Below are 24398 nucleotides of genomic sequence, written 5' to 3' on the forward strand. Positions count from 1 at the left end.
TAACTTTCTATAGAGTTCTCTAATATAGAAATCTCAGTGTATTATCCGATACTTAACGCCATGGTACTGTCATTTCGCTTTAAGATTTTAAATAGGAATGAATCAGTACTCTTTATCATTTCCTTGACTTTATCCTCTCCTGGTTTTTGGTAAATATAATGACGATTCTTGCCCTCGATAGACTTTTGGAGTGTATGTATATTAAGGACAAGTAACTATAGAACCATTACTACAAGTATACATTTTTACGATCTAATTTCCAATTTCTCCAGCAAGGTTTTCGAGGAAATTGAACGCTATTCCTGTAACAATTTGTAATAATTTTAAATAATTTTTATTTTCAATTATTAGAAAACTTAAAAAATATGAATTTACATAAAAAGTAACACGCTTAAATAAAATAAACATTTCTTTACAAAACACAGTACTCCTCGGTCTCATCAACATGAACAGCATCGGGATCATCGGAAGAATCTCTAAATTAAAAATAAGTCATATTACCTGGAGAAAAATAAACCTTACACAAGATTACAAACGTACTCAACTTCCGATAAATCACTGAAATCACCATATTCTACAGGATTATTACAGAGGCAACACTTTTGAAAGGATTCTTTAAAACAATTCTTGCAATAAATAGCCGAACAACCAACAGTTTCACATTTGATTCGCTGATCACTTTTAAGAAATAAACAATGAATATAAACTAATCCAACAAATAAAACTATTAAGAAAACTCATAATTACCTAGCTAAAGGAGTGCCACACAATAAACATTTATCCTTGGATCTTTGACCCAATACAATACCACAAATCCAATATCTTAAATATTAAAATAGAATTGAACATTTGCCAGCATTGGTTAAAACCAAAATGTTACTCACTGATCTGTTTGAACCCTTAACCACTCCAAACATGAAACATTATCTTTAGTGGAAGTTTTACTAAATAATAAACGAGCCTTACGTCGGGCCATTTTAAAGAAAGACACTTTGAAAATGTGAATAAAATCAATATACAATCCTTGATTAATTTTAATTGAATCATACTTCTCTTCAATAAAATTTTACTGTGTAACCAAGCAGCTCTTTGTCGCGCCACTTCGGGATAATACAAACGCATCACTATGTGTCTTAAACGCAGTCCGTAGGGTTGACAAAACAGAAATATCCATGCCATTATTACAATCATTGTTATTAAATAGTAATTAAAAAAATTTGGTGTTCTGGGTTTGGGCAAACATTTTTGGGAGTCCATGGTATAATTTTGCGTTATTGGTTCGAAGGCGTGTACAATGCCACGAAATATTTCACCCACAAAACCACCACCTTCAACCTCAACCGTAATATAGGGAGGAACTATGAGTTACAAAAGATAAAAAAATAAGATATTATTATAGGGAAGAGTAAAGACTTGCTAGTTACTGATCTATCGATGAAAAGGTATGTGTTGAAATTAGACTTGCTAAACATATGAGAGAAATAAATAAATACAGAGTACATTCCAAAGAATCGATTTAGTGATCGAAGTAAATCTGTGATCACTTATATTTTCAACCAAAAATCGATTTTTCATATGAAACTGACCTGAAACATAAAAGTCGCTGTAAGTTGGTAAATAGTGGTCCAAATGGATGAAGGAAGATAATCTGTGATCACTTATATTTTCAACCAAATATCGGTTTTTTATATGAAATTGAACTGAAACATAAAAGTGGCTATATGTCCATAAATACTGGTCCAAATGGATAAAGGAAGATAATCTGTGATCACTTATATTTTCAACCAAAAATGGGTTTTTCATATGAAATTGAACTGAAACATAAAAGTGGCTATATGTCCATAAATACTGGTCCAAATGGATAAAGGAAGATAATCTGTTATCACTTATATTTTCAACCAAAAACCGGTTTTTCATATGAAATTGAACTGAAACATAAAAGTGGCTATAAGTTGATAAATAGTGGTCCAAATGCATAAAGGAAGATAATCTGTGATCACTTATACTTTCAATCAAAAATCGATTTTTCATATGAAATTGAACTGAAACATAAAAGTGGCTATAAGTCGGTAAATAGTGGTCCAAATGGATAAATTTCATATGAAATTGAACTGAAACATAAAAGTGGCTATAAGTCGGTAAATAGTGGTCCAAACGGATAAAGAATGATAATCTGTGATCACTTATATTTTCATCCAAAAATCGATTTTTCATATGAAATTGAACTGAAACATAAAAGTGGCTATAAGTCGGTAAATACTGGTCATAAATGGATAAAGGAAGATAATCTGTGATCACTTATATTTTCAACCAAAAATCGATTTTTCATATGAAATTGAACTGAAACATAAAAGGGGCTATAACTCGGTAAATACTGGTCCAAATGGACAAAGGATGATAATCTGTGATCTCTTATATTTTCATCCAAAAATCGATTTTTCATATGAAATTGAACTGAATCATAAATGTGGCTATAAGTCGGTAAATAGTGGTCCAAATGGATAAAGGAAGATAATCTGTGATCACTTATATTTTCAACCAAAAACCGGTTTTTCATATGAAATTGAACTGAAACATAAGAGTGGCTATAAGTCGGTAAATATTGGTCCAAATGGATAAAGGATGATAATCTGTGATCACTTATATTTTCAACCAAAAATAGGTTTTTCATATGAAATTGAACTGAAACATAAAAGTGGCTATAAGTCGGTAAGTACTGGTCCAAATGGATAAAGGAAGATAATCATATTTTCAACCAAAATTCCGAAAATGAACAGAGTCTTCCTCAATTATCAATGTCTTAACATATGTACCTTCAAATCCCAACTCTTTATGACCATAAAATGAAATCATGGCCAAAATCCAATACAGACAATAGTCCGCAAAACATATACAAAACAATTGAATACTGGTTATAATTAGGAACATACTGGAACGGGCAATATCCAACCATTCCTGTTTGGTAAGACGGCAATCAGTAAGCTAATAAAGATAGTTAATGCCCATATTCATTCATCAGATATATTTGTAAAATCAATTTTAAGGTTTACCCCAGGATATTTGAAACTTTCAGTAAAGGTCAAAGGTAAAGCAGTTTCCATTTGTAGGGCCTTTCGTTTCTCATCGATTTCCAGAAATTCATTAGTAATGTAGGTATTTTGGTAGCCAGGATTATTAATATATTTTAGGCGAAAATAAATGGCTCTGGAATGAAATTTCAAAATGTATAGCATAAAAATAAAATACTTCCACTAAGCTCTCTTACTTGATTACAATCAGTAATAATAGGAACAAACTCATTAAATCCAACCACCCGAATATTAATACAAATGTTCTCATTTGCCGGTGAATATCAGCCATTATATCAATTTTAACTTGTTGCAATTCTTTGGAGGAAGTAGTTTGAAAATAAAAATCATGATCAAATGAAATGGAAACATCAAATAGTTGCTTAATTTCCGCCACAAAGATGCCTAATTCTGAAATTTACATAACTATTAATTCAAAAAAAATCAATCCTTCCTCACTTACTGCTCATAACCGTGGAGATAATGGCATAATTAACAAAATCCACTAAAACACATATAACATCCACAATCTTGGCGGTATAGCAAAGCATTGAAAAGACATGAGTTACGCGACACAGACCCTTTATAGGACCCAATTTGTCACGACAATCCTGCATGGCAAGTTCTGAGATGTTCATGCAACGTTCATAGGGAGTGCCAAATTCCGTATTACACATTTTTACAATGTTCTCCAGCCAGTTGAAAGCATTTTTAATGCCGGCTACTAAAATAATTTAACTTGAATTATTTAAAATTGGCTTAGGTTTTGTTAGCTAAACTGCATTAAAACTTACAAATGATTATAACCAATTCCTCAATTCTGTATAAAACAACTTGTACTTTTTTGAGGACATTCTTTAAATCATTTATAGCATTGCGTATGGCTTCCTTAATTGATACGAGAGGTTTTTTGAGTGCATCCAACATTTCACTTAGAGCTTCCTTTAGTTGCATTTGACCACACGTAAGACTTGTTACCATCACATCGATATTATGAACGATATTAACTGAAGGTCCAGTGGCGGCCAGGAAAAATGCTAGGGCTATTATAACCGAACGACCTTTGGAACTGCATAAAATGGGTAGGGCCAAGGTGACGGTACATCTGTAATAATGGCAGGCAAAGTCGTTGTAGGAGGTTAAGAAAGAGTTAGAAAGATTCGCCGAACTTAAAACAGTAGATTAGTATGAGCAAATAGAGGAGAGAAAGTTAATAGACTCCTCTCTTGGTTCAAACTTAAAACGCAGTTCAAAACATATTTCACTGCCGATAATACAGTACAATATTTTAATTTGGATTCGTTAATATCGTTGGAGAGGACTGAATTATTCACAGATGAAGATAGGCACGGAAGCGGGGGTCTTTTACTCTGATGTCACATACAGCCCAATTATGAAAAAAACTCCCCCGGGATTTGTTTCCTTTTTCTTATTTTTAACATTGAATTTGAATAGCAAAAATGGGAAAGATGAATCTAGCGTTTCTCGATATTGAAAACGGCAAACGTCACTAGAAAGATAGATGTGACTATTCATGTCGTTAATCAAGTGCTGAATGCTTTAACATGCAAAGTGGTAGGGGAATTTAAAAAATCTCTACGCGGACTAAGGAGTATGTAGGCAGTTAGAATGGTCTGTATACAGAGACAATGTAACGTACAGGGAAATGAGGACGCGGTATAACATGCGAGACAAGATTCTGAACTGGACTTGGAGACGTGGGAATTGGGAACCGATCTGCCACTATTATAAGCTAATAAGAGAGAACTATTTGAATACCAACCGATCCTGGAAAACCAAAACGGACTGCAAAGTGGCCTGAAGCAAAATGATATTAGGTTGGACAGGTTTAATAAAGACTATAATTAGTAAATGGAACAATATTACTTTGCTTTGTGTACGACGTGAGATTATGTCGATGAAATTGAGGCTATATGTCTATAAATTAAAGAAGATCTTTGTTTTGAAGAGAGTGGTGTTCTCTTACATTTTGAAAATTTTGGAACTGGCTCTAAAGATCGTTCAACAGGTTTACAATGCAATTTTTCATCAAATTCTTATATATGGGGTCATCGTCTAGTGGAAATACACCCTCGTATCCTCATGAACTCAACAATTTATATGATGTTTTCAGGTGAAGATTCTGGTAACTAAGAAAGTTGAAAACTAGCTGAAATCGATTTTAGATTCCATAGTCGTACTAAAGTAGGACTAACGCTGCGCTCTTGTATCCTACTTCATGAAAAGAAAAACAGCACCAACCAGGGCAGTAAACTAATAAGATGTTGCGATTTTTAAGCTTTCTTGGCAATGAAAATTTGGATTTTTAGCTTAATTTTTAACTTTGGTTATTTCGGATAAATAATTTTACGATGAAGGTGAAAAAAGAAAATCTAACAATTCTGGCACCAACTGCTTAATGAGATCGATGAGCTGTTTAATATAAAAATAATGTTGGTGTCAAGTCACAAAGAAATGTCAGAGCGGATCTTGCCAGACCACAGCTCTTTTGCTACCTTTAAAGATGTATTACCAGTTATACTTGCAGTATGACCAGGCATCAAGGCCGCTTACGTCCGATGACTACACCATTTTTCACTGAAATTGAGAAAATTCCAAATGAAATTGAGAATTTCCATTTTAAATTGAGAAAATTCAAATTGAGAATTTCCATTTTAAATTGAGAAAATTCCAAATGAAATTGAGAATTTCCATTTTAAATTGAGAAAATTCCAAATGAAATTGAGAAATTCTAATTGAAATTTAGAAAATTCCAAATTAAATTGGGAAAATTCCAAATGAAATTGGGAAACATTATATAAATTATTTTAAACTAAAAACAAAACAAAATTAACGATTATATCAGATGTTGTGGTCTGGATATCTGGTCTGGATGCCAATTTCAATTTGTTTTGTCGTGGAAAACATGGTTGGTCTCGTGTTGGATCCCGAACTGATCTTTCGGTACCTACATCCCGTGGCCTCGAAAGCCACCTTATAGGTGCAATTGGTACCGCAGTCATTATTCAAATGGATAGTGGAAGAGGTTCGTTCACTGCCGAAAGCGCAAACGAATGGGTAAAAAGTGTTGATAGCAAGAGTTGGGTAATCAGTTATCTGAACTCGTTCATTGAGTCCCTATTCACCAATGCTTAACCCTATTGAAATAATTTGGTCCAAAATCAAAAGTATTGTGAAGTCAAAGATGAATATACCAACCGTAAATCCTCCTAATGTAGGAGAGCTGAGGATTTTATATCTTCAAGAATTAATTATCGATTCCAAGTCCTGTATAACTACTGAAGATTGCAGTAGAGCTATACAACATACAAAATCATTCCACCAAAACGCTTTGGAATTCCATATTATTTATGTAGAGTAAAATAAAATTTTCTCAATTTCATTTGGAATTTTCTTAATTTCAATTAGAATTTTCCCAATTTTATTTGGAATTTTCTCAATTTCAAATGGAAATTCTCAATTTTAATTGTAATTTTCTCAATTTGAAATGGAATTTCTCAATATCATTTGGAATTTTCCCAATTTGAAATGGAATTTCTCAATATCATTTGGAATTTTCTCAATTTGAAATGGAAATTCTCAATATCATTTGGAATTTTCTCAATTTGAAATGGAATTTCTCAATTTCATTTGGAATTTTCTCAATTTAAAATGGAAATTCTCAATTTCGTTTGGAATTTTCTCAATATCATGTATAATGTTCTCAATTTCAATGAAAAATGGTGTAGTAGTCATACAGCATTTAATATTGGAATATGATGTTAGGTAATTGAAAACCTCTTTGGTTTCAGCAAGGCGGTGCCACGAGCCACACAACCGGCCAAATAATTTAGATGTTTCATCAGAAATTTCTCGATTTAACAACGCTGGACCATTTTCTCTGAGGTTTACGTGAACAAAACTTCTTACAGCTGTTGCTCTGCAATATTATATGACGAGATAAGCGAATCTTATTTGCAAATTGGTTGAAAATATTTTGAAAAGAGCAAACATTTTCCCGACATTATTAATTCTGCTTTACATTGGTATCAATAAAACTTGATTTGTCAACAAAAAGGAAGTTTCTAACCCAATTAAGTTTAGTAAAATGATTTGTGACCGAGATGCGCAACAAAGAGGAAAGCATTAACCACGTCTGTGCAGTGTTGCCGAGGAAACAAATTATCATCAGTGAATCCACTATCATCGATGAACTGTCTAATCTACTATCGAGATCTATGGTAGACCAATAATAAGTCTGTGGTGGCATTGTCTCCGATTATGTAAATACAATACAAGAGACAACCTGACCTAATTTACAAATCTGCTACATGAAATCCAACAATAACAGAAGATGCTCCAAAGGAATTTTTTTTGTATCTTACCTCACTTCCATACTGTAGGCTAAAATCAATATTACAAAACCAATGACAATGAAACAAATCCAACGTAATGTATTCAATTCCACATTTGTAACATAATTGTACCAAATTATGGTTAAAATAATGCCACAGATGTAACCAATAAATACGACATTGAGGGCTTTTTTAATTGGTATACCACTGTCTATGATCTTTCGTAATAAACGACCGAAAAATGTCTCTTTTATTTGTTTGTTATTTAAATTTTCGAACAAATCATTATCAGATTCTTCTGTCTGTTTCTTTTTCCATTTTTTGGGTAATTCTTTTTGATGTTTCATTTTATTTTAGGGAGAAAATAATTTTTATATTAATGAAGTGCTTGAATTTATAAAACTTGGTTTTCTATGTTTTGAAATTCGAAGTGAAGAGTAAATTGAAAACAGATACGTTTTCAATAAGAAACCGTTGTGAATGATTATTCCCATTATAGCTGATTCTACACATCGGAATTAGTCAACTTTACTCTGCTATGGGCTGTCAATTCAGCAACCAATGCTGTTATAACAACAATCACCCTTATCGTGGTTGGCGTAAACGTCTTACGGCTACGACTGTTTCGTAGTAGATTAAAGATAAAATGCAAACTGTTTATTTAATCTAGTACGAAACTGTCGTAGGCGTATGACGTTTACGCCAACCACGATAAGGGTGATTATCTACATATAATTCTTAATTCTTTCCAGAGTTCCACAAATACCTACAAAATATGGTTGTACAGTTGAATTTTTGTCGAAATTTTCGATTTTTTAAAAGTCGACTTTTCGATCTTTGATTATTCGACTTTTTTCAATGAGTCTATTGATCGACTTTTTTACGACGAAAAAGTCGATTGTTCGAACAAAAAAAGGAAGCCAAATCTATTGAATTCGATCAGAGAGTGGGGTGAGGAAGTATTTAATACAATTTTTTAAAGAGTTTAGTACAAAAAGTCGTTAGTTTATTTATTAAAACATCTTAATAACTAAAATTTACATACATTTATAATTAAACTTAATTTCTAAATTCCTTTAGTTCTTTCAAAAATCCGGCATTAGGCTGTATACACTCTCTTTGGGTTTTAACTTGTTTATAGGCTGTTTCGAAGTCCATTTCGTGAAATTGCATTAGATAAGCAATGACTATACTGGCAGATCTAGAAACCCCAGCATTACAATGAACCAAAACTCGACCCTTACTTAAACGAGCCGTTTCAATGAAATCAAATGATTTTGTTAAAATGCCTTCCTGCTTTAAAGAGGTCTCTGGTAAATCCAAGCAGGGTACATAGAGCAATGCTAAAGTTGAGGGTAAATCCTGTATATTAGGACACTCAATGCCAATACTTAAAATGTGTGTTAATTTATATAGCATAATGTTTTCTATAGTTACAGCATCCTGAGAACCCAAATAAAGAAAGTTGTTTAAAATTTGTGCTGGTTTAAAGTCGGGTTTTGTATCCACTACAAAACCATAGGTAGAAGTAGAATTTGTTTTTTCAATTTCATGGGTTGAAGAATTTTCAATAAAACGTTCTCCCGTTGCAGTGGTGATAATGGTTTCACAAGCCTTAAGTTTGTTCCGTTTTTGCTGTAATTCTTTAAGGAAACTCATTGTGTGGCAATTATTTTTATTTTTCTAATTTCAAATCATCTTCATTGTAATGCACTCGACACAAATATAAACCAAAGGCGGGAGCCAATAGAATACGTGGATCCCAATTATGCTTGGACGGTATAGTTATCATTTCATACATGCACTTTTCATTAATGCGATTTGTGGCCACCGCTACAAGTGCACCCACCATGCGTCTCACTTGTTTGTAAATAAATGATTTGGCTTTTATTTCAATGTCCCAATAATCGTAAATATCTTCCGCTAAGATACCGTTGGGACCAACGGCTGTTGTTTTTCCTGGTTTTATATTGATTTCATCAATATTTCGCACCGTGAACATGGGATGATCACGTGATGGACCCTTTTGACGACTTACCGACATAAATGTACGAAAATCATGGCGACCCAATAGCATTCGCGAAGCTGCTTTCATGCGCTCAATATCAAAGGCACCATTTCTGGAAATTAAATTAATTTTTTTTTGTAGCTTGTTAGTTTTATTCTTAAGATTTGATTAATGTTGAAACTGTATATGTTGTTATGGATGAAGGCATGATATTTAATTAAAGATGTGGAAAATAATAAATATCGAGCGACTTAGAAAACACAAATTGTTACCGAACTTTATAAAATTCGAATTTTATATATATGAGACTTATTTATGTCGAATTTTAACCTAGCAATGATATTTATAAAAGATTTATGCGTATTTAAGTGATTTTCGGAAGTGAACTTTATATGGGTCAAATATTAACCGATCCAAACAAAATATCGTTTTGTGATTTATTTTTACATGGAACTTAGTTTTACACAATTCTGTATAGATAGGTATTTATGTAACATATAGTCATATTCCGGGAAGAAACTTGTGAGAGGGCCAGAAGAAATCATAGACTGATATCAAGGAAATAATATCAATCAAAATTTTTAGAGGTTGCTTTACATTTTGGTCCATACTTGACCGATATTGCCCATTTCAATACCAAACATTTATTCATTTAAGTCCTTCCGTCGTGGCCCTAACATGCCTTCAACAGACGGACGGACATAGCTAGATCGTTTAAAATTTTATCAGGACCCTGAAAATTTATATACCTTTTAGGTCTTCCGCCAATATTTCAATGTATTACAAACGGAATCACAAAATTAATCTACCATCTTTATGTTGTTGTGGGTAAACATTATTTTTAGTTTCTAGCTACTAACTTAATATGATATGACAATGAAAACATGTAATAATTGTAGGTACTTACTGCACAAAAAAACAGCGATCTAATTCTTCAACAGGTAAATATGCTTCGAAATTTCTATTCTTCAAACTACCGGCCTCACAGATACCTTGCTTGGCCACCGCAATACGATATAAATAAGTTCTGCCCTTGGCGCTATAGCGGCAATGAAAGGTATTTGGTACAATTCGGGTATTCAAAACTCGTATAGCTAAACTTTGTTTATCTAAAGTACGATTTAGTACTCCAATCATAGATGAGGCATTATATGGATTACCATCATAACGCTGCAAATCTACATGCAGTGTTGAATGTAAAGCATGTACTCCAGCATCAGTTCTACAGACATTCAAATTACATTAATCCAAATAACATCCGGTGCAGCATAAAACTTACCTACTTGATAATACGGTCTGTATTTCATTCACCGGTCTAAAGACACCCAGTGCCAGTTCTATGCAGCCCTGTATTGTTGTCGTGTCTAAGCGTGCCTCTTCTAATTTATTTACTGTTTTTTGTATGCCTCTAAAGAAATTGACAGTGGTTTAATTTAGAAAATGTTGGATATTTTAAGAGACTTACCGAAATCTTGTTCCAATGTATGAAATTTCTAATAAATAACGATTCATTTCACAAAAAAAAAATACTACTGAACATGTGTGCTTGGTTATTTAGTGATGTAAGGTGTTGTTGTTGTTGTTGCAGTAGATATTACGGTAAAAACAAAAGTCAGCTGAGGTTTTGTTTCTTCACAGTGGTGGTAATTTAGCGCTTTTTGACGAAATGTAGCGATTTTAAAATTGAGCACAATGTTTAGAAACTTTTAGTTTTTAAATAATTCGGTAGCTCGTGAATGACTGAAGATATCTTAATTTCATATAGTCAGCACTGAGTTGGTTGATTTGTATATAAATGGTCCCCTAATTTGCTCACCTTGGGCCTACAAAATTTTAAAGAAATCACCAAAAATTCAGTTCATATCCGTTAATAAATTGTATATTTAGATAGTACTTGCAATTATGAACAAAAAATAGACTTACATGTGTGGGTTACCTAGCGTTTACACATGCAAGTAACAGTTCGAAAAACACAATACATACATACTTTTGCACTAACACAATCACACATGCAGCCACTTGCAGCTCACTGCCTACTGAATTTAGGTGGACAGTGATTTTCGACACTTTCATACAAGTGATGACAAATAGAGTTGCCAATAAATAGCTTTTAAAAAATTTATCAGAAGGTGGTAAAATAATAATTATATTTTTAACTTATTTTATGTATTTTTGTAAAAGAAAATAGTACAAATGACCACTAATGCTTATCGTTTTCGTAAAAATAGCAATTTCATTAGTTTTAATAAATAAAATTGTTACTAATATCTATAAAAATTGTTAACCTAACATTTTCCCCAGAAATTTTTATATTTGAATATCATGGTAACACTTTATTGTTATGAATAAAAATAATAAAATTTGGTTTCAAGCCGCAAATGGACTTAAAAATAACAAATGCTGATATATAAAAGGTTTATTTATCGAATTAGCTGTAATATTCTTATATTTGTGGCATTTTGAAGACATCATTCTCCTTCGCTAACATTTACAAAATGAACTTTTACTTGCATGTGTAAACGCTCAAGCAACTTGTAGACATTTCGATGTATTTTCGACATTTTCGATAATAATACGTATTATCAACTTTCATCAATCTACTTGCATGTGTAAACGCAGCGTTAGCAAGGTGACAGCAGTGGCGAATTGAAATAAATACAGGCGAATTCACTTATTTTTTATATATAGAGTTTGACATACGGGCGGATATTTTTTATATATGTAGTTTGACATTTGTGCGTGCTATTTCTATAATCAGCTGTGCTGCCGATGGCACCTTATTAAATGCACCTTGATGAGTATTTTGATCATGGTGTAATGATATACAAGGTGACATTGATTAAACAGCTGATTATTTTTGCTGTAATTTGTATACATTAAGCAGCTGTTTTTGACACTATTAAAGTTACATATTTGTTTTTGTATTGTTGTATTTGTTGCCGTAACGCATACACCTTATAATCATTACTCCAGCATTACTGACAGCAGTGGCGAATTGAAATAAATACTGGCGAATTCACATATTTTTTATATATAGAGTTTGACATACGGGCGTACGGGCGAATATTTTTTATATATGTAGTTTGACATTTGTGCGTGCTATTTCTATAATCAGCTGTGCTGCCGATGGCACCTTATTAAATGCACCTTGATAGTGTATGGTGCTTAAATCGCAGGTACGAACAAACTATAAAAGATATTTTCATAATTTTTTCATACTTTTATTCCCTTATATTCTCAATAAATCCCAATGAGATGATCAAAAAATTCTGAAACTTTTGAATTTTAAAAATTTTAAAATGCAGTTTTGAAACTTATTAAAAAAATATTTTGTTGGTCATACCTGCGAATAGGTTAATGGTATCCTACGAAGACAAAAACTCATATACAAGTAAATATGGATATATTTTAAGTAAAAAATACCTTTTATTTTAATATTTATCAAAATATGTTAATTTTGTTCCTACATTTCTTGTTCTAGTGGCCTGAGACACTTTAATGGTCTGAGGAATTTTTAATAACTTTAAAATTTTTCGACCAATTTCTGTTTTTTATGTCTCATTAGAACGACAATTACGTACACATTTCTATTCTTTTAAATTAAATTGCAAAAGTAGTTTTTTAATGCAACATTTTTACAAAAACTGATAAAATAAATTTTTTTCCCCTTGTAAATGCATTGCAAAACTTCGGAGGGCTTGCTAATGTTCACCTTTTTTACTAATGTTCACCAAACTGGGGGGTGAGACTGGCCAAATTCCAACTTTCGTTTATTAAGGGCCACACTAATCTATGTACCCTACCCACTTAAATGTAAAAAAATATACCAAATATTTATATCATTTACTTCAAGAGATATTTGTGTTGAAAAATTTTAAAATATTTTTTTATTTTTTTCTGGCGGTGGGAATATTTTTGATAAAATTACAAATAAAACCCATTATGCACCTAAGTTATATACAGTTATCTGGCCCTTATAAGTTACACGCATCCAAATTCGGAACATCTAGCGTATGGATACATAACATCATTTAAAATGGATCTAAAAATCCGGTTTCAGTCATAGTATCTTTCACTTCGCTAGGCCTCTGATACACGGTTGTCAGATCTTACAATTTTGTCAGAAAAATGTTCAATACATGGTTAACAACCATATGTTTCAACATAAATTCACATGGTTGTGTTAACCATTTTCTGAACATTTTTCTGTCAACGGTGTAAATTCTGACAACCGTGTACACGTAACTTCTGTCTTTCATTCAATTTCTACACTGTAAAAGGGGACTTTCCAAATTGATTTTAAATTTTTAACGGTTTTCATTCACATCCAAATACAACCCTGTACAAACTCATAGCAATGCTAAAAGAACTGATAACCCGAAACAGCTGTCAATAATTTTTTTCTCCTAACCTGACTTTGACATATCCAAGGCGAATTTATACAAGGTGGAGTCAGTCAAACAGCTGATAATTTTTTTTTTCGCTTTTTGGTTCTAACAACTGTCAAACCTTGTTTTTATATTTAAATATCTACATATACTAAGCTTATTAACAAAAAAATTATTGTTTACATAAATAATTACAGCCCTCACTATTCAATTATCTACACTATATTAAGTTTAAATACTTATTTGTTTAATTTTTCATTTTGGTTTTTTGACATTTGTTAAGACCAATCGTTGTTTTTGTAGAACTGACACCACCTTGTATGAATTCGCCTTGGACATATCCAAAAGAATTTTATTTGTTATCGCAAAAAAGTCTATCGGGCCGGTTCCATAATAACTGCAACCCGCCGCACCCCAACAAATAAATTGGCTAATAATATTTTTAAAACATAATAAAACATCAACTTCATCCAAAGCGATCAACCGGCAACGAACAATTAGTAGGCAAAATGTCCATGCATGATGATGAAGATAGTCAGCAAAACTATGAAGTTTCAGAATGGGTACGTTTTGGTATGCGTTTGGGTGTAAGTGCCGCCTTGCACCCCTTCGAGTATTCCAAGGTATTGATACAGTTGGGCTACGAACCAATTCCAGCTGTGCCCGGTCGTTCTCTTATGGGTAAATCAATAATGGTATTACCCAATATATTTCAATATGGTAAGAAGATTGTGAGAGAGTGAATATTAATTGTGTATATTGTTCCATTGATTTTAATATTTGTGAATTTTTTTTAGCTGCTCACATCCGCAAGATTGATGGTTTTTATGGTAGCTATCGTGGTTTGACACCCAAATTGGTGGGCTCTATTTGCAGCATGATTTTTAGTGAGAAAATCGCCAACCGTTTGGGTCTACATGCCATGGAGGATAAAAAAGATGAGGATTTGTTAACCGATGACGAACTGTAAGTTTTCTTTACTATATATTTCATTGATATATGATTTTAACAACCAGTGAAACAGTTTTTAAACAATTCACAAATTTTAAACAATTCATCATTTTTTATAAATATATATGATATAATTAACACATTTTAGCTATATAATTTTGTTGTTGGAATTTTGTTTTAAAAATGCGTTAATCCAAAATTATTGAAGATAAATATTGTTCCCATAGGTACTAGCAATTTGATATTTATTGCAATATGACTTCAATAATATGAGGCTTAAAATTGCATATCATTTTATTAATTTATGAATAGTTTTATTTAAAGTGTAGTGTTTTATTTACATAAATATTAACAAATTATACAACCCATTGAATAATTAGATTTTATATAAATAAACACTAGCTGACCAGGTTCTCTTCGTCACCCCATTCAGAATTTAATACGTATTGTAGTATCAGTTGTGTTAAAGTTTTGTAAATTTTATTATAAAAACAAGTCAAACCGAAATTACCGTTATCATTAAAATACCATTAAAGAAATAATCCAAATTAATGTTAACATTTCGAAACTGTAGCCAATCTCCCTATAACAGTTCCTATTAATGTTGTAATATACAAAAGCCTGGATCCCTCATTTTATACTTAACCCTTTCGCTAGATGGTATCATATGGATACATTTAGAAAAATATAATAAAAAATAGTTTTTTAATCTATTTTTGGAATATATTTTGAGATATTTAATATTTATTTAATTGAATTATCGCTATTCTTGTTCGATTGATAGTAATTTGAAAATGTGTGTAAATAGATTTTTGAATCCAAAATATTTTTTTAAAAAAATCATTGGCCCTTGCACTCCAGTTCCATTTTTGGTATGACTATAGGAACAAATGTTTAACATTTTGTAAACATTTACCTAATAAATTTTAATAAAATGCGTATCACGTTTCTACCCCTAACGAGTTCGAATTTCCAAAATATACCAACATTTTATTTGGCATTTTTTGATAAGTAAAAATCCCAATAAGCATTTTTGCTGGAATTCAAGTTGAAAGCAAGTGTAATTAAAGCCTTGAATTATAGTCAAGCAATTGAATTACAGTTGTATTACACTTTATTTCAATAGCATTCTCCAGTAAAAAGGAAACATAAATTCAAACCATATGTTTTTTGTTTGAAAAATAAATAAATTTTCAATTATTTTTCATGTCTAAAGTATAATTACATTTGCATTCAAGTCAAATTCCAACAAAATGTTCAAGTGCTTGAATTTTTGGGGCTTTGGTGCTTACTGGGATACAATTTAAAATTTATTTATAATTTTATTGATTTAAAAGATACATGGGGTACTAAAACATAGTTTTTACCCATGGCAGAACAATATAATTCTACCTTCTACAATTATTGTATCATGGTTTTTACCCGTTTTCTCCACTAAAGGGTACAAATTTCAAAAACTACCAAACGACGGTGCATTTTAAATGTTTTTGATATCTTTAATGTGTCTGGTGTCTGTGTTAGTTTATGCAATAATTTTCATGGAAATCGAAGACAACAAATATAACAATTTTATTTGAATTTAGATACGAGTTAACGTTTAGTTCCGGAACTTCGATTATTTGCCTTGGAACCTTCGAAATTATTATTATTATTTATCGAACCTGTTCATATATTTTTCTTTTATTTTCTTTTTTTCCCACATATTCCAATACAGTTATCAACAATTCAAGGTGAACCTAAAGCGTGATGTAGTTTTAAGTGTTTCGGGCATTGTTATATCACAACCATTTCATGTGATTTCGGTGCGCATGATGGCCCAATTCATTGGACGTGAATCCTTATATAAAACCATAATGGGTTCTATTGGTGAAATCTATAGGACTGAAGGTGTAATGGGATTCTTCTCTGGTCTGGTGCCCAAAATATTATGTGATGTTGCCTGTTTGGTGTTGACCAGTTCAACAGTATTTTTGCTTAATAAATACGTTATTAAAGACAAAGTTGGCCGACAATACAGTGCCGGGTTTACACAGTTTGCTTTCGCCAGCATTTTGTATCCCTTGAATGTGGTATCGACCTGCATGACTGTTACTGGCTCCCGCTTGATGGCAGGACAGCCACCCATTATGCCTCAATATAATAATTGGGTCAGTTGTTTCAATGATTTGCAAGCCAGGAATGAACTTAAACGTGGCAGTTCCTTGTTTTGGAGGTTTGTTTTTGCTGTTCAGCTTAAATTAAAATAAATAATCGTTATATCGCCTTTTTATTACAGATCTGCTGGTGGTTATGTTAAGCCCACTTTCTACAAAGGCGGTTATGCCCCACTGCCAACTATAGCCAAATACCAATAAGTTATATTTGCCTTGATAATGGACATAATTAAATTGAGCTCATCGTCGTACCACACACTCTCAATTATCTTTACCACCTCCTGCATATTGTTATTAAATAATGGTTACCATTTTACATGTGTATTCGTCTAACAACAACTATTGTTAATCCGCAACATGTCACAGTCAACGTTTTGGAAAGCATTAGTTTTTAATTGTTACATGCAGACATATTAAATTTTTATTTTTCTTTTCTTTTAAAGACTTGTTTATTTAAGGAAGGGCATTTGAATAATTATGGCATTTACTGTTATGCAACCATTCTAAATTTGTTTGGTTAATAATGGTCTTGGTATCATATTTAAATGCATTTTAATGATTTATTTTAGTTTTTTTCTTTTTTTGTTTGTTTTTATGTTGCATTAAAAATTTATATCTCTGTAAATTTTCAATAAATCACAAGTAGTCTTTTTTTGAAATTTGAAAAAAAATGAGAATTTTATTTTTTTGTGTTATATGTCACAGAATTCCATTCCGATCGAAAGTGGAATTAAGTCCGCATTTTGCTTCTTAAGAAAAAGTAAAACTAAAATTTCTTTCGGAATGAAACCACTTTTCAAAGTGGAATTGATATTTGAATGTAATTATTTGGTTTTCTAAAATTTTTAATCAATTTCTGTACCAAACAAAACCTTCACATTTGTTTAATATGGAAAACGCTGTCAAATTAAAATCTGTTTAGAAAACCTATTACAGACTTAGTGAGAAACACGTATTTCAATTACTTTAAGATGGAGATTAAGGACCTGAATAAAGGAGGATTATCAAAACGTAAATATTGTTTTAAAAAAAACTTTAGTACTCGAATCACCAATGGGTTAAACAAGTTTGCAAAATTTAAGACTGGCCGTTATTAAAATGATTTAAAAGTTTAAGCTTACTTGGTAATTGGCTTCAAGTACGGTGGATTTTTTTTGACAAAACACCGGTCAAAAATATTAAGTTGGCACAATGGATTGAATATCAATCTGAACAAAAAATTAAAATTCATTCGTCTAAATTTAATAAGTAAAATACGTAGGTCAAGATAATCACCAAACCCACATTTAATAAATACAGGAACGAGCCCTGAAGCACCTTTTAAATATCAGATACATAACGACCAGTTTTCCCTCATTAATAACACAGGCCAATAGCATTTTGTAACTCAAGACATACAATTTTTGTGTTAAAACATTTATTTTGATATTATCCCACTCGCATCCCACTAAGAGACCAAAAATCTCTTAAAGAAAAGGACCTAAGCTTTCATTTGAGCAAAAAAAAAAAAAATGTAAAAAGTGGGCCTGTTTTGGAAAAAGTTAGATTTTGCCCAAAAAAATAAAAAAAAATTTGCATATTTTGAGTTACAAAACATTTATTTTGATAGATATCCCACTCGCATCCCACTAAGCGACTAAAAAGGTCTTCAAGGAAAATATCTGAGCTTTCTGTTGAGCAAAAAAAAAAGTCAAAGTTTTTGATTTAGCAAAAAAGTCAAAAATTGCATGTTTTGAGTTACAAAACATTTTTTTGATAAATATCGCATCCCGCTAAGCGACCAAATAGATATCTAAGCTTTATTTTTTATTTATTTTCAACAACCTAGCCTTATTGGCCATAATCGGTTATAAATTTCTACTTGAAAAAAAATCTAAAAAGTTTTTAATTTCGGAAAAAAATATAAACATTTTTTATTTTTTTTCGAAATATGGAAGAAATAGCTATCTAAACTATTTGGGACACATTTTGCTAAGAACAATAGGTAATAAGTTACATGGATGAGAAAAATCACATGTTTGGCTAAAATGTAAAATTTTGACCCCCTCTAACTCCGAGAGTTCTTGACCGATATTGTTGAAATTGTGTCTGAATCCAATAGGTCTAACCTTGGTGCAAATTTCATCCCGATCGGAAGACATCGATTTTAAAAGTTGGTTCACTTAACGTAAAATCCCCCACATACAAAAAGTAGAAGAAATGACATAAGAAAGTACATATCGAGCCCTTAGCGCCAAATTATCGTAAGCGACATTTTTAAAATGTTTGATTTATTGCAGAAATTAAAATTTTATGGACCGACTGATGTTTTAGCGTTCTCAGAATATCAAAATTGTTAATAACATAAAAAATATAGGGGGTAAGATTTTATCGTAAGTCAATGCTTATATTTCACAGTAAACAAATTTTATCGTAAGCGACACACAGTGGTATAGAAAAAAAAGAAGGAAATAAATCTGTAACTTCTAAATGGTTAGATTGGTTTGAATGAAATTTCAAATGCGCTAAGAAGAAGTGCTGTCGAGTTTAAGTTCTGAATGTGGAACCCATGGGCCCACCAGGGGCGCGACCAAGGGTCCTCAAAGTAGGACACCTCGGGTATGGTACATTTTTAAAACGATATTATTTCTTGGTTTGAGTTCCGATTTCAAAAACTTTATACATGTAGAATCTTCTCATCGAGCACTACAAAAAACCTCGTCGTAGCTATCAATTATCTATTATAGCTTAGGAGATATTCGCATTTGAAAATTAAATTTTCAACATTTTTACCCACCCTACTCCAGTTTTTTGATAACAGCGTATCCAAATATTTCCCGATTTTCTCCAGTTTTCCTTTATTGAACTAACAACACATGTATATGTCAAATTGATAAAGAACTGTTTAAAAATAATGACTAAGTCCAAAGTTATATGCATTTGAATTTAAAAAATGTTTAAAAAGCTATTTTTCGCTATTTTTTTGGGAAAAAAGAACTTTTTTTCTTTTAAGTTATCGCAAAAAATTCTAAGAGGATGTATAAGGAATTTCTAGTTTCTGAAAGCTTAGTTTTCATAAAATATTTTCAAGGAAAACCAATTTCAAAATTGTTGTTACTGAGGGGACCAGGTCCTTTCAAAAAACACCTATTTCTTATGTAAAATAAAACTTTAGGGCAAAAATTCTCAAATCGCGTATCCGATATCAAAATATCGTAACCGATTATAGGTGGCTCAATATGTTTCTAATTATTTTGTAAAGGATCCCGATAACCCCGACCCTGGTATGGATATTATAGCCAAACAAGTAAGAGTGCTATATTCGGCTGTGCCGAATCTTATATACCCTTCACCAAATTATACTTCAAAATTTTAAATATTTTTAGGTAAACAAAATTTAATTTTTTTTCCAGTTGTTTTTTTTTTTAATTTTTTGGAAAAAAAAATTTTCGATTGTTTTTTAAAATTTTAAAATTTTAAAAAATTTTTTTTTGTTTTTAAAATTTTACGTCGTTGCAAATGTCTTTGAAATATCTATCATTAGATATCCATATTGTCTATATTAATGTCTTAGTAATCCAGATATATGTAGGTAAAAAATAGGTCAAAAATCGAGGTTGTCTTGGTTTTTTCCTCATATCTCAGCCATTTGTGGACCGATTTTGCTGATTTTAAATAGCAAAATTCTCGAAAGCATGTCTGACAGAATTATTGAAGATTTGGATCCCGAAGATATCTGGGGTCTTCAGAAAACTGATTTCAACAGACAGACGGACAGACAGACGGACATGGCTTAATCGACTCCGCTATCTATAAGGATCCAGAATATATATACTTTATAGGGTCGGAAATGAAAAATGTAGAAATTACAAACGGAATGACAAACTTATATATACCCTTCTCACGAAGGTGAAGGGTATAAAAACTAAAAATTACCATTTTTAGAATTTTTCAACACTTTTATGGGAATTGCGGGATTTCTGATAATAAATTTCAAAATTCGTTTTTATTTTTCCATTTTAAAATTATCTTTATCTATATATATAAAATAGTAACGTTACTGACTGACTGACTGACTGACTGACTGAATGACTGACTGACTGACTGACTGATTCATCATCGCACAGCCCAAACGGCTGAAGCTAGAATCACGAAATTTTAACTGTGGGTTCCTCCCTCCCCAAAACGATCCGATAAGAAGGGATTTTTGGAAATTCGAACGTTTAGGGGGTAAAAAAGGGTAAAAACGGGTAAATTCGGTAACCTTATATCTTCAAAACTAATAAAGATACAAAAAAACTTAAAATAGCATGTTACTCCATTTAAAAAATAAGCTGACAGGTGTTTCGTACTTTTTGGAAATTCGAAACTTTTAGGGGAGAAAACGGGTAAAAACTGTATTTTGGTACTTTTTTTGCACCCTATGTATCTTTTAAACCAATAAACATAGAAACAAATTTTAAATCGTATTCTTTAATTAACAAAAAATAAAAAATATAAGTTTGGTACTTTTTGGAAATTCGAACCTTTAAGGGATAAAAATTGTGATAATTTTTGGTACTTTTTCATAAAATATGTTTTTCTATAATTTGACATAGACATACAAATATTTTATTATGAGCTCCCACCACGTTACAGAAATTTATTTGAATGAAATTGTACCACCTCAATGGCGATAAAAAAGGTACCAAAAAGGGGATAAAATCGGGAAAATACATTATATTTGAAATTATTAAGCCAATTTTGATAATTTTTTTAACGTTGGTTCCTGGATTCATACAAAAATTAACTAACAGGGTGTTATTTGGAACTCGAGTACCAAGGTGTATATTGGGCCAAATCCGGGTAAACAGTTTGGAACTTTTTTTAAAACATATTTATTCTTGGGCACATTAACACAGATTTTAATATTTTGATACATGCCTGTAGCATAAACAATTTTGGCAAAATGGAATATTTTTAAATTTTAAACTTGAGGGGTGTTCAAGGAAGAAAAGGAAATTGGTACTTTTCTCCTAATGGTACTTTTTTAACATTTTAAATTATTTCAGTTATCGACATTAAAGTTAGCTGATATGTATCTGAGTGAAGTTAGTGTTAGGAATAGGGGATAATATTTAGGTACCAAAATGTGTGAACTGAACTATAGGTACTTTTTTGTTCTTCTAATGGTACTTTTTTGAAATTTATATAACAATGGACTTAGAAACATGAAATTAAACATATATGGTCCTAAGTGAGTGAGAATTCTAAGGGGAGACTTTTTGGTACTTTTTCTTTATTCGAATGGTACTTTTTGAAATTTCTTCACCAATGAACCTAGAAACATGGGCCCGAGTGAGTGGGAATCCACAAGTGGCTGCTTTTTGGTACTTTTTCTATATTCTAATGGTACTTTTTGAATTTTCTATAATAATGGACCTAAAAATATGAAATTAAGCGGATACTTCATGGTACTTTTTCTTTATTATAATGGTACTTTTTTTTAATTTTCTATAACAATGGACTTAGAAATATGAAATTAAGTATACAAGGTCCTAAGTGAGTGAGAATTCTAGGGGTAGACTTTTTGGTACTTTTTCTTTATTCTAATGGTACTTTTTGTAATTTCTTCAGCAATGAACCTAGAAACATGAAGTAAAGCTTATATGGATCGGAGTGACCACAAGTGTCTGATTTTTGGTACTTTTTATATATTGTAGCGGTACTTTTTGAATTTTCTGTAATAATGGTCATAGAAATATGAAATTAATCGTATATGTTCTAAAGTGAGTGAGAATTCTAGGGGGAGACTTTTTGGTACTTTTTCTTTATTCGAATGGTACTTTTTGTAATTTCTTCACCAATGTACCTAGAAACATGAAATTAAGCTTATATGGAACCGAGTGAGTGGGAAACCACAAGTGTGGGCTTTTTGGTCCTTTTTCTATATTCTAATGGTACTTTTTTGAATTTTCTTTAACAATGGACTTAGAGACATGAAATTAAGCATATATGGTCCTAAGTGAGTAAGAATTCTAGGGGGAGACTTTTTTTACTTTTTCTTTATTCGAATGGTACTTTTTGTAATTTCTTCACCAATGAACCTAAAAACATGAAATTAAGACCGGAGTGAGTGGGAATCTACAAGTGACTGCTTTTTGGTACTTTTTCTATATTCGAATGGTACTTTTTGAATTTTCTGTAATAATGAACATAGAAATATGAAGTTAAGCATATATGGTCCTAAGTGAGTGAGAATTCTAGGGGGAGACTTTTTGGTACTTTTTGTTTATTCTAATAGTACTTTTTTGAATTTTCTATAACTATGGACTAAGAAACATGAAATTAAGCATATATGGTCCTAAGTAAGTGAGAATTCTATGGGGAGACTTTGTGGTACTTTTTCTTTATTCGATTGGTACTTTTTGTAATTTCTTCACCAATTAACCTAGAAACATGAAATAAAGCTTATATGGAACCGAGTGAGTGGGAAACTACAAGTGGGTGCTTTTTGGTACTTTTTCTATATTCTAATGGTACTTTTTGAATTTTCTATAATATAATGGACCTAGAAATATGAAATTAAGCGTATATGGTCCTAAGTGATTGAAAATTCAAGCGGATACCTCATGGTACCTATTGTTTATTCTAATGGTACTTTTTTTTAATTTTCTATAGCAATGGACTTATAAACATGAAATTAAACATATATGGTCCTAAGTGAGTGAGAATTCTAAGGGGAGACTTTTTGGTACTTTTTCTTTATTCGAATGGTACTTTTTGTAATTTCTTCACCAATGAACCTAGAATCATGAAATAAAGCTTATATGAACCCGAGTGACTGGAAAACCACAAGTGTATACTTTTTAGTACTTTGAATTTTTGAATTTTTTGAATTTTCTATAACAATGAACTTAGAAATACGAATTTAAACATATATGGTCCTAAGTGAGTAAGAAGTCTAGGGGGAGACTTTTTGGTACTTATTCTTTATTCAAATGGTACTTTTTGTAATTTCTTCACCAATGAACCTAGAAATATTAAATAAAGGTTATACGGACCCGAGTGGGTGAGCAACTACAAGTGGGTGCTTTTTGGTACTTTTTCTATATTCTAATGGTACTTTTTGAATTTTCTATAACATAATGGACCTAGAAATATGAAATTAAGCGTATATGGTCCTAAGTGACTGAAAATTCAAGCGGATACCTCATGGTACCTCTTATTTGTTCTAATGGTACTTTTTTTTTAATTTTCTATAGCAATGGACTTAAAAACATGAAATTAAACATACATGGTCCTAAGTGAGTTAGAATTCTAGGGGAGACTTTTTGGTACTTTTTCTTTATTCGAATGGTACTTTTTGTAATTTCTACACCAATGAACCTAAAGCCATGAAATTAAGCTTATATGGACCCGAGTGAGTGGGGGATTTTTGGTACTTTTTATATATTCTAAGGGTACTTTTTTGGATTTCCTATAATAATGGACCTAGAGTTTCCAAAGCCGCGGTT

General features: G+C 31.5%; 4 protein-coding genes across 4 annotated transcripts; 1 reads left to right on the forward strand and 3 right to left on the reverse strand.

The window, feature by feature from the left end:
• Positions 1 to 412: 412 nt before the first annotated feature.
• Positions 413 to 7770, reverse strand: LOC135955489 (DC-STAMP domain-containing protein 2). The gene is made up of 11 exons (XM_065505839.1): positions 7454 to 7770; positions 3863 to 4173; positions 3532 to 3792; positions 3266 to 3479; positions 3051 to 3204; positions 2814 to 2982; positions 1050 to 1358; positions 885 to 990; positions 748 to 822; positions 541 to 678; positions 413 to 476 (listed from the first exon to the last, which is right to left on the reverse strand). The coding sequence occupies exons 1-11, from the start codon at positions 7768 to 7770 to the stop codon at positions 413 to 415; spliced, it is 2118 nt and encodes a 705-aa protein (XP_065361911.1).
• Positions 7771 to 8415: 645 nt separating this feature from the next.
• Positions 8416 to 9082, reverse strand: LOC135953673 (dual specificity protein phosphatase 19). Its single transcript, XM_065503641.1, has one exon. The coding sequence runs from the start codon at positions 9080 to 9082 to the stop codon at positions 8483 to 8485; it is 600 nt and encodes a 199-aa protein (XP_065359713.1). The 3' UTR covers positions 8416 to 8482.
• Positions 9083 to 9098: 16 nt separating this feature from the next.
• On the reverse strand, positions 9099 to 11010 carry LOC135953672 (tRNA pseudouridine synthase-like 1). The gene is made up of 4 exons (XM_065503640.1): positions 10897 to 11010; positions 10711 to 10839; positions 10339 to 10653; positions 9099 to 9543 (listed from the first exon to the last, which is right to left on the reverse strand). The coding sequence occupies exons 1-4, from the start codon at positions 10941 to 10943 to the stop codon at positions 9099 to 9101; spliced, it is 936 nt and encodes a 311-aa protein (XP_065359712.1). The 5' UTR covers positions 10944 to 11010.
• Positions 11011 to 14169: 3159 nt separating this feature from the next.
• Mtch (Mitochondrial carrier homolog 1) lies at positions 14170 to 17559 on the forward strand. The gene is made up of 4 exons (XM_065504964.1): positions 14170 to 14539; positions 14617 to 14785; positions 16485 to 16982; positions 17046 to 17559. The coding sequence occupies exons 1-4, from the start codon at positions 14329 to 14331 to the stop codon at positions 17122 to 17124; spliced, it is 957 nt and encodes a 318-aa protein (XP_065361036.1). The 5' UTR covers positions 14170 to 14328; the 3' UTR covers positions 17125 to 17559.
• The last annotated feature ends 6839 nt before the right edge of the window (positions 17560 to 24398 follow it).

This window comes from Calliphora vicina, chromosome 3, assembly GCF_958450345.1.
Source record: "Calliphora vicina chromosome 3, idCalVici1.1, whole genome shotgun sequence".
NCBI lineage: Eukaryota > Metazoa > Arthropoda > Insecta > Diptera > Calliphoridae > Calliphora > Calliphora vicina.

Coding starts and splice junctions, on each gene's coding strand:
- LOC135953672 (XM_065503640.1), bottom strand. CDS start 10,943: ATGAATCGTTATTTATTAGAAATTTCATACATTGGAACAAGATTTCG. Junction 10,840..10,896: donor TACATTGGAACAAGATTTCG/GTAAGTCTCTTA, acceptor CAATTTCTTTAG/AGGCATACAAAAAACAGTAA. Junction 9,544..10,338: donor GATCGCTGTTTTTTTGTGCA/GTAAGTACCTAC, acceptor TTTAATTTCCAG/AAATGGTGCCTTTGATATTG.
- LOC135953673 (XM_065503641.1), bottom strand. CDS start 9,082: ATGAGTTTCCTTAAAGAATTACAGCAAAAACGGAACAAACTTAAGGCT.
- Mtch (XM_065504964.1), top strand. CDS start 14,329: ATGTCCATGCATGATGATGAAGATAGTCAGCAAAACTATGAAGTTTCA. Junction 14,540..14,616: donor ACCCAATATATTTCAATATG/GTAAGAAGATTG, acceptor AATTTTTTTTAG/CTGCTCACATCCGCAAGATT. Junction 14,786..16,484: donor TTGTTAACCGATGACGAACT/GTAAGTTTTCTT, acceptor ATTCCAATACAG/TTATCAACAATTCAAGGTGA.
- LOC135955489 (XM_065505839.1), bottom strand. CDS start 7,770: ATGAAACATCAAAAAGAATTACCCAAAAAATGGAAAAAGAAACAGACA. Junction 3,480..3,531: donor TATCTCCACGGTTATGAGCA/GTAAGTGAGGAA, acceptor TGTAAATTTCAG/AATTAGGCATCTTTGTGGCG. Junction 477..540: donor AGTGATTTATCGGAAGTTGA/GTACGTTTGTAA, acceptor TTTTTAATTTAG/AGATTCTTCCGATGATCCCG.